Source organism: Penaeus japonicus, unplaced genomic scaffold (assembly GCF_977035675.1).
Source record: "Penaeus japonicus unplaced genomic scaffold, GWHDUDI00000001_assembly GWHDUDI00000027, whole genome shotgun sequence".
In the NCBI taxonomy this organism is placed as follows: Eukaryota; Metazoa; Arthropoda; class Malacostraca; order Decapoda; family Penaeidae; genus Penaeus; species Penaeus japonicus.
Genome location: NW_028234429.1, coordinates 9,051,223 through 9,061,222, shown reverse-complemented (window position 1 = coordinate 9,061,222; position 10,000 = coordinate 9,051,223). Strand labels below are relative to the sequence as shown.

Here is a 10,000-nt window from a genome sequence, read left to right as displayed (position 1 = left end):
GTCATCACTGCACATTCCAAGGTGGTGGGCGCTTCTCGACTTTTGAAAGGGAAGCACCCAACCAGACAAGTCCTGGTCACTTTGGAGGGAGCTCCAGTTGCGTCCTTGGATCTTGGCAATTGGGGCTCTTACAGACTCAGGACATACGTCCCAGACCCGCTCCGATGCTTCACGTGCCAGAAGTACGGACACCACAAGGCCACTTGCTCTGCAAAGCCAAAATGTGGTGTCTGTAGTCAGGCTCACAGAACAGAGGTGTGTCTCAAAGCACACAAAGATGGCAAGCGAGACATCACTGCCAAGTGCCCAAACTGCCATAAAAAACACCACGCCTGGAGCCTCGGATGTTCTGTCAGAAAGGAAGAGGCTCTTCGGCGGCAAGAGACCGTTGCAAAACGACCAGACTTTGTTCCCGCCCCTCTAGGCACGTATGTCTGGGGGCAGAACAAAGGGGTAAGGGCTCCCCCCCCTCCTAAGAGGAAGGAAGCACCGCCCAAAGCGAAACCAGCACCGGACGCCTCCAACACAAAAGAGTTCCCGGCGCTGGTGGATGTTCCAAGTCGGAAACAGACCCGGAAGGGGTCTGGGAACACCTCAAAGGCTACCCCAAGAGCGGAGAGTCCGACTTTGTTCACAGAGAAGGACTTGACGCTCCTGCTGAAGACAGTTGTCACAGCAGTTGCGACGGCATTGGGAAGGACCAGCGAGGAGACGGAGAAGGCAGTCGAGATAGCCATGACGGCAATGACTCAGACCGTCAATGCCCTGAAGGAAAAGGACATGAGGCCCAAGGCCACAACTCCCCCTCCTACTCAGGGCGAGACTCCTTCTCCCACCCCAACTCAGGGCGAGCCCTGTCTCCCCGACAAACCTGCGGCCAAGACCACACTGGCAGAGCCTGCGCCCAAACCCCAAAGGGTGAGGAAGCCAAGGCCACCCAAAAAGAAGGCCAAGGCGACCAGGAATACTCCACCTCCCAGGAGACCCAGCCCTTCCAACTCGACCTGTCCTGACGACAGTGACGAGTCAAGTGAGGAAATCACACTCAGTGTGGAACTCACCAAGGAGTTGTCAGACTCCGAAATGTCTGACGTTACCCACACGGGGGCGTCGGACACAGAGACCGAATACCTTGACGTCAATGACTTAGTGAACGCAGACAAGCACTATGGCCACTAACTTAAGCATACTGCAGTGGAACATCAACAGCTTCTCCCCTAGGGCCGCCCTTCTCCACGCGATCGTGCGATCTCGGAACATTGATGTTGTCATGCTCCAAGAGACGCTAACAGGGGAATCTGTACGCTTCTCGGGATATCATCCCTTTGTGCTACCGAGTACGCAAGGTACCAGAGGCCTGATTACCCTTGTGAAGTCGACTATCCCCTGCTCCCTGATTGCCGATCCTGGGCAGTGCGGAGAAGGTGTCGAATCCCTTGCTGTTGAGATCCATTTGGCCGGGGGTCCTCTCAAGCTGTACAATGTATACAGTAGGCCAAACTGTAGGGGCTTAGATATCAGTGAAGCCTGTGCTGCTGCAGCACATGAGCTAATTCTTATAGGGGGGGACTTTAATGCCCACCACCCTATACTGGCTCCCACTCAGAGACGTGATATGGCAGGCTGCCATATAGCCGAGGTGCTAGAGTCATGCCCAGAGATTGCTCTTCTCAACAGCCAGGAGCCTACGCATGTTGGCGGGGGGGTCCTTGACCTCACCTTTGTCACTGCGGCTCTGGTCGAGAGAATTAGTTGGTCTGTGGACAACACTGCCACGAGCGATCATTATGGGATAGTCACCACCATCTTGGATGCTGGCCCGGCACCCATGCCCCAGCACAATCCTCGATGGAAGGTGGAAAGAGCCAACTGGAAAGCCTTCCAGGAGGCTCTGGCCGTGTGCCTCAGAACCAGTGACTCCTCACTTAATGATAATGTGGATATACTTGAGGCCAGACTAGTAAATGCCATAGACGAGGCAGCCTCAGAAACCATCCCCAAAACTCGTCAGTGGTCCAGGTGTTTCAAGGACGCCTGGTACTATAATGATGAGATTAAGGAGGTTAACCACAGAATCAATATGTGCAGAAGACACTTTCGCAGACAGAGAACTCCCGAGAACCACACTCTTCTAAGAGAGGCTCTCAGGGATGCTCAGGAAACTGCTAAGAGGTTAAAGCAGGAAAAGTGGCTGGAGTGGTGTGAGTCCTTTGGCCACCAAACCTCCCTTTCAGAATTGTGGAACCGTATCAGACGGGCCACGAATCGCTCAGCCCCCAAAAAGACCCACCATGACCCGCGGTCGGAGGCGGAGAGACTGGCACTCGAGTTCTCTGCTAGAACAAGTAGCGTCGGACTACCAGCAGAGCTGAGGGCATGCCAAGAACAACTGCTCCCAGGCAGGCATGCCCTCATCAGAGAAAAGGCGGTCGAGCCTGATGATACAGATGCCATGTTCTCTCTGAGGGAATTACGGCGAACATACAAGACCAGTTCCCGGTCAGCCCCGGGTTGCGATGGGATCTCCCACCCCATCATTTCCCACCTAGGACATGAAGGTGAGCTTGCACTTTTGCATCTCATCAACAAGTCCTGGGAAACTTCCTCACTGCCACAGTGCTGGAAGAGGGCTGATATAATTCCCGTCCCCAAACCAAAGGAGCCAGGACGGTACCGCCCCATCTCCCTGCTTAGCTGTCTAGGAAAGACAGCAGAGAAAATGGTACTGAATCGGCTCCAATGGAAGCTGGGACCTCCACATGAACACCTACACGGGTTCACAAGGGGCAAGAGCACTACCCACAGCATTGCCACCTTACTGAGCACTGTCAGCAGCAGCAGCGCTGTCATTGTCTTCCTTGACCTGGAGAAGGCTTTTGAACTGGCAAACCCGTTAGCCATTCAGGAGATCCTGATCCGCAAGGGAATCAAAGGCAGGCTGCTTGCCTGGATTGGCGATTACTTTCGGAACAGAACTGCCAGAGTGAAGTTCCAAGGTCACCTTTCCAGGCATTTGCCTCTAGAGAATGGCACCCTCAAGGAGGGTCCTTAGCCCGGCCCTGTTCAACATCCTCATGTTAAACATTCTTGACATTCCACTCCCAGCGGGGTGCACGATCATTTCATATGCAGATGATCTAGCAATTATCTCCACTGGGAGAAGAAATGTGAATCCAGTCAGAAAGGCCCAGCGTTGTCTGGACCTAATAACTGAGGAATGCTGCAGAGTCGGGCTTAAGATCTCAGCAGCCAAATCGAAGGCAATGGCGCTGAAACATGATGTCTGTGATCAAAGACTGCGAGTCCAAGGTCTAGAGCTTGAGTGGGTACACGTCTACCAATACTTGGGGGTATGGATCGATAAGAACCTCACCTTCCGCTCCGAGATCAAACATCTCTCAGACCGGACCAAGGCAAGGCTCTCTGTCATGAGAGCTCTGTCTGGGCGGCGCTTAGGGGCTGGACACCGCGTACTAAGATCTTTTTACGTGCACGCTGTCCGTCCCATTGTGGACTACGCCTCCGTCGCCCTGATCACAGTAAAACCTGGACTCAGGAAAAGACTCGACATAATGCAAAACGAAGCCGCCAGGATTATTCTGGGTGCCCCTGGGTGGGCTAAGGTTACTAACCTCCTCCTGGAGGCCAAACTCTTTCCCCTGGACACCCGGATTGATCAGATGGCGGCCCAGTTCCTTGCAAATGTCCTACAGTCCCCACAGGACTCGCAGCTAAGACAGAGAGTGCAGCGTCGGCTTGCACAAAACCAAGAACTCTTTGCTAACAACACCTGGCTGTCTCAAACAACCAGAGTGCTGAAACGCTTTGAGCTCAAAGAGACACTACTGATCAAGGGCATGGACCATCCCCACCCTGACTATGTCTCAGCCCCGCCGTGGGCACGATCCTTGATAGAGTTCTCTGTCATGAGTCTATCAAGAAGAAAAACGCAGTACTCACCGCCTCTATTGAAGGCTGAGGCGGAGAGGAACATTACAGCAATCACGCCGCTGAACAGTAAAACCTACTTCACGGATGGTTCTGTAGACCCCACCACCCGCACTGCAGGCGCCGGTTTTGCAGCAAGGGGCATAGAGAAAGCTATGCGGGTATCAGACAATGCCTCCTCGCTCCAGGCAGAGGCAGTAGCTATTATGGGAGCCCTAGCCCATGCAGCCCAGACGGACGGGCATGTTGTTATACACACAGACTCTAGGGCCGCCATTGACAGCCTGCAACAAAGCACGCCCCTTGATAACGTTTACCTGGTAACCTCGATTCTCACCATTGCTCAGAGAATCCTGGACCAGGGAAGACGCATCATCATCAACTGGATCCCAAGCCATGTTGGTATTGAAGGGAATGACGTAGCTGACAGGCTAGCGGAGGAAGGCAGGAAGAAACCCTTGAGTGATCTTGTGGTGCATCCTAGCCGGGAACTGCTAAGGCGTAAAACGATGGTTGCAGGGCAGGTCGGTGCCCTGCAGCGACACAGAGAGGAAGCGAGAACCTCCCCCTCGGCCAGCTGGTACTCAAACGCCACAGGCTATGAGTCGCTGATACTCTCTCCCAGAATATCAAGGTGTGCTGAAGTCAGTCTGCACAGACTGAGAATAGGCTACCCTTGTGCGTGGCAAATCATCCCCACTATTGGGCAAGATGAGCGACGCTGTGAGTATTGTGGCGCGCCGGACGCCAAATTAGAGCACTACCTGATGGAATGCGAGCACACTCGCTTCCTCAGGCAGGGCCCAGAGACGACAGCCGCCGGGCTGGTCAGACGGCTATGCCTGTCACTAGCCCCCTGGCAACTAGAGCGCCTACAGGCAATCCGACCGCCACGGTAAAAGTTCAGTTATGATGATCAGATGAGTCAGCACTTATAGCCAATAGAGACCGGGCTACCCCTTCCACACAACCCGGGCGAAGCGACGTCTTCGCAAAATCTCTCTGAACTGAGCTGAATGTCAGCGATGATGATCAGATAAGATTAGATAAGATGAGTCAGCACTCGTAGCTGGCAGAGGCCGGGCCGCCTTGAGCATATAGCCCGGGCGAAGCGACGTCTTCGCATATCTGTCTGAACTGAACTGAATTTATAAAGAAGCCTTTAGTGTGAGATGTAGGGGAAGGTAGTTATTAACCCTATGACTACGGTGCGTCACACTCATGTGAGACAGTTAAACTCCCAATGCCGGGGCGTCATGCCAGTGTGATGTTTCTAATGCAATATTGCAGTGGCCCAGCGTAGGGGTTTTCGCGTAGCACGTGCCCTGTCGGGAAAGGGTTAACTTATGGATAGTAGAGGTTGAGAGGAATTCATAGATTCCACTTTTGTTGTATCTAATAATGAAGCATTTGGAAAATTTACTGAAAAAGGACCATCATTATTAGAAAAAAAAATTGTTCCTTTTAAAAATTATTCCTTATTTTTTTGTCTTGTTTTAAATATTAATTATTGGACTAAAAGACATAAAACATTATTTCCTCAAAGACTATTTTGATCCTCTAACAAGTTATTAGTTCTCTTATCCATAATTTCAAAGTTTAAACATCTAATGTTTACATTCCTTAAACTTCTACTCTATTTCATTCTTTCTAAGGTGTCCAAGAGTATTTGTAACAGGGGCCTTTCATTTCTTTTTAAATCATAAGTTTTCTTATGTTTTTCAATCTCTAGATGAACTTACCTCTACTTAACCCAATGGTGATGGTGAGTGTAATGACTGAACTAGCAATCAAACCGGGCTAAAATTTAGAGGGACAGGGAAGATGTATTCTCTGCCCTTTGGGTAGCATAGACTACCATAAATGACATTTCCCATAACTGTCAAAAAACGAGGGTTTAAGCTCGTTCTGAACCCCTGTAGCTCTGAAGCTAGTGTTGTTACAGCCATAATACTTCAACAGTAAGCAGATGCCGATGTCACGTCAATGCATCGTTGCAAACTTGTTGCCATGTCACATATCCGTGACATCCATCATCAAAGGGTTAAGCTGCTCATGACCATGATAAACAGCTGATTACTGTATCTATTTTAAGCAGATCTTTTAAGTCTCATTGCATACTGCAACTTTGTGAACATAACATTTGTAGGTAAATGGAAAAAAAAATTCATGTGGGAGTGTTTATTTAAACTTGACATGTAGCCACAGTACATATGCTCTAAGTTTCAGGCATCAACCACTGAATGTTAAGAAGTCAATAGATGTCTCTCCTGAAGCCTAGCTGGAGTTGAATGGCTTCATCACCACGGAAATGTACATGCAAACTGATCTGCCTAATAATAATAAATACATTAAAACTTTCAATAGCTTCAACTTAAAAATACAAATACTATCCTTCATAATAAACTAAGATACTAAGTATAACTATCTTTCAAGCTTGAATTAGTGTCCACTGGATGGGTTTCTCCTATCAATAATCATAAAAAAGTGATGACAAAATAATAACAACAATAAACTAATGATAAACAAAAAGGTAAGTAATTTCCATGGTCACTGAAGACAAAAGAGTGGAGGTGATAGGAAAGAATGCATACAGTGGTTCTTCATTGTTGAACTTTTAGATTCTATACACATTTTTTCTAACAAATTTATTGTAACCTGGCAACTACCTTTCCTCCCCACACACTGTCTCAAGACCTGCCAGCTATCACACCGGGAAACAGTGTACCAATTGGGTTGTTAAAGATGGAGAGGACATTTTCTTTTAAATTGGTAGCTGGCTGATGCACAACTTAAGTGCAATTACTTGATAGCTGGCAACACTTCAATACAGGTAGAACCAAGCTTACACTTTTCCAAACTATTTCAATGAGGTAGGCTGTTCCCCTGGGGGAAAGCTGCTCAAGCCAGACCAATTATAAATTCCCTAAATTGCTAATGAACAACCATTGAACACATACCATTGGCCTTTGGAAAGCATTACCTCATCAATAACAAAGGGACAACTTTTTATTTTATTTTTTAACATTTTTATTTTTAGCCTTCTTCCATTTGCTATTCGAAGGCACACAATGGACAAAACTTCGGCTATTTCACCTTCAGTCTCATGTCAGAGTGAAGGATACAGCATTACAGCCTGCTAATCATTTAAGTTTAGGAATGGTTTGACAGAGACAGGTTAATGTTTATCCTTCAGTCTGAAAATAATCACATCTATTAGGTTTACAGGATACCGTATGTCTTCACCATGAATTATTATGTCTATCATCCTTATTGATTTAATCTATATATACATATTATAATCTAAATCCTCACAGAATCAACTTCAAAATCTCTACACTGGGACACCAATCATAAATCAATCTAAGAGGAAAAGGCAAAACAGTGCTACATCACATACAGCATAAATCTTGAATGGGATAAACTATATACACTGGGATCATTTGACAAGGTATACAAATTATATTCATTCAAAGTCCATTAAAAAAATAATAAATAAAAGAAATATAATAAAACCATTATGTGAGGCAGCATGTCTTGCCTCGCACCTCCACAAATTTCTTATAAATTCTTTTAATAACTATTGACAAAAAGAAATTAAAAATCTTTCAAAATTATTAATAAAAACTAAGAAAGAATAATAATAATAATAATAATAATAATAATAATAAAAAATAAAAAAAACAGGACGACAGTCTGTGTAACAGCCGAGTGAATGACCTGACCGCCTCTACAGCACACTCACTCATTCTCACACTAACCATACACTACTCAACAATAAGCTGTATTTTGCTCTCACTGGGCACAACAAATTAAGCCCATTTATACTTTGAGTTAATCATGTGGAACTCTAGAGGCAGATTTTGGACACACATTATATCCCTGGGGATAAGTCATCAACTTGGTACATTATTTTTTACATTTCCAATAAATTTATGGAACATTCTCATAAAGGCTCTGTTTATTATTACTTCTTTTATATTAGTTACAAGCTGTAGCCTTAGTTTAACAAAGTCTACCATTACTACTGAACCAACCTGAATGTTCACACACTGGTGATCAACTTGCAGGGGGAATCCTGAATTAGTGTTTGTTTACATGCTGTAGCCTTGGTAGGAGGGCATGCCAGCTCCGTAGTTAATGTTGTTAGCATAACCAGCGTTGGGGTAGCCAGGTCCCATCATGCCTGGGCCAGCTGTGATCATAAGCTGTGGCTCACCTGCAAGGGACACACACCTTTGGAGCTTTTGGGCAACACAGTAGAGAAAGTGTGAAAAATAATAGTCATACTAATAATAATAATGAGGAATGTAACTAATGAGAATAATAATGAACAACTGTACCTATAATGAAAAACTTAAAAATTCATGCTGAACAGGAAAAACAATCATACCCATTTAAAAAGGCATCAAATATAACACACACATGGCAGTGTGAGCTTAAAAGGATATAGATGTGACATACTGAGGTGGAGGAAACAATGATGACATAAGGAAAATAAATAAATAGGAAATAACTAGGTTTTAACAAGTGAGGAAGAACTGCAGTCAACTGTGTGACATACCATGTAAGTTTAAAAAAAGGTTTCTCAAGCATTAAAATATGAAAAAAAGACATTTAATTAAGCAGCGGGTGCACAAGCTACTCACCAATCATATTCATCATTGGTTTGCTCTCATTGGTCTCATTCTCTTCACCCCTTCTTTTCTCAAGGTCCTCAAGTTTGTTAACCTTTGTGACATATTCACGCATCACATTGATTAAATAGGGCATGGCAAAGTCCATAATATTGTGCCTCCATGCCAACTCTAAGATAACATCAGGATGGAGCAGGTCGTAGCAGTGGAAGAGGCAGGCAGCAAAACAGTCAAAGTTGCCATTCTCCAAGAACCACTGGAGCAGCTCCTCTGCCGTGTCTGAATTCTTGCTCTCAGCTGCATATTCCATGGCATCCTGCAAAAAGGGGTAAATATTAATCTTTGGTCTAAAAGGTTCCTTACCATTTTATTGTTCTTCAAATATGAAGAGCATCAAGAGTTTTAATAAGAGACAAGAGTACTATAAGCTTAAAGATACAGCCACTCACTTTGAAGAGCTTGTCTTTCTTGCACAGCTCCACAGACTGTTTCCATCTGTTGTTTCCTTTGTACAGGTAGGCTGCGATGCGACGAAACTCTATCAAATCGTGTTTCTCGAGGGACTGAGCGAGAGCAATGTTGTCGAAGTGGTCGAATGCGTCGATGGAAGTCCTTAGCCCAGTGTAGTCCTCCTCCTCAATCAGAAGGGAGTTAAGAGCCTCATTGATGGCCTTGTTGTTCAGAGACTGAACTGATCTGAGGTAACCCTTTACCAGTTTCAGATGGTTAACCTGAAATGAATATAAAAAAGAAAATAAATTACAAAAAATTAGCATATATCTCACTCCGTATATTGCTTAGAATCCTTGTTTGTTCCAATAAATACAAATCCAAAGGCCTGGATAAGTTTACTCTATCAACCCATTTGACTCTCTGATAGGAGCAAATTTTTTTTACTACTTTCTACAAGCCTATTGTATACGATCTTCAAATTTGTAAAGATTAGTGCAGGTACAATAATAAGACTTATGAACAATTTATTTTGTACTTTACTAAGGTGAAATGAACATCTTTGGTGTGAAAAAAAAAGGAAGAAAGAAAGAAAAAAATCTTAGCATATAGACCATCTCAAATTATTATCAAGATCACAATTAAAGAGAATAACACGGATCCAATTTTGTTTTATTGTTTACACTCACTTGCCTTATCTAACTCTGGCACTAGACTTTAGATTGTAAAAAGTATACATACATAACAAGCTGGCCAAACAACAGGAAAGCTACAATGAAGCAACTGTTAATAAGGTCATGCACTAATAGCTCCTCAATTTCCATTGTTATTTGATGTATATTATTTTTTTTTTTTTTTTTTGTCTTTACAAAAGGTTGTCGTTCCACATGCATATGCATGGTGCGCAACTCTCCTGTACTCCCTAGTATGTCTTGATTAAAGGAGTCTAAGCCATAAACCATTGA

The 10,000-nt window shown here is 45.0% G+C and overlaps 1 protein-coding gene across 1 annotated transcript in view; it reads right to left on the bottom strand.

Moving 5' to 3' along the window:
* Positions 1-6,119: 6,119 nt before the first annotated feature.
* Positions 6,120-10,000, bottom strand: part of Chc (clathrin heavy chain) — a 40,136-nt gene continuing 36,255 nt past the window's right edge. Inside the window, exons 24-26 of the mRNA XM_086553013.1 lie at positions 9,035-9,316; positions 8,598-8,901; positions 6,120-8,167 (exon numbers count right to left, since the gene is read on the bottom strand). Of these exons, the coding sequence (XP_086409139.1) occupies positions 8,043-8,167; positions 8,598-8,901; positions 9,035-9,316 (711 nt within the window). The 3' untranslated portion in view covers positions 6,120-8,042. The remainder of the gene's footprint in view (positions 8,168-8,597; positions 8,902-9,034; positions 9,317-10,000) is intronic.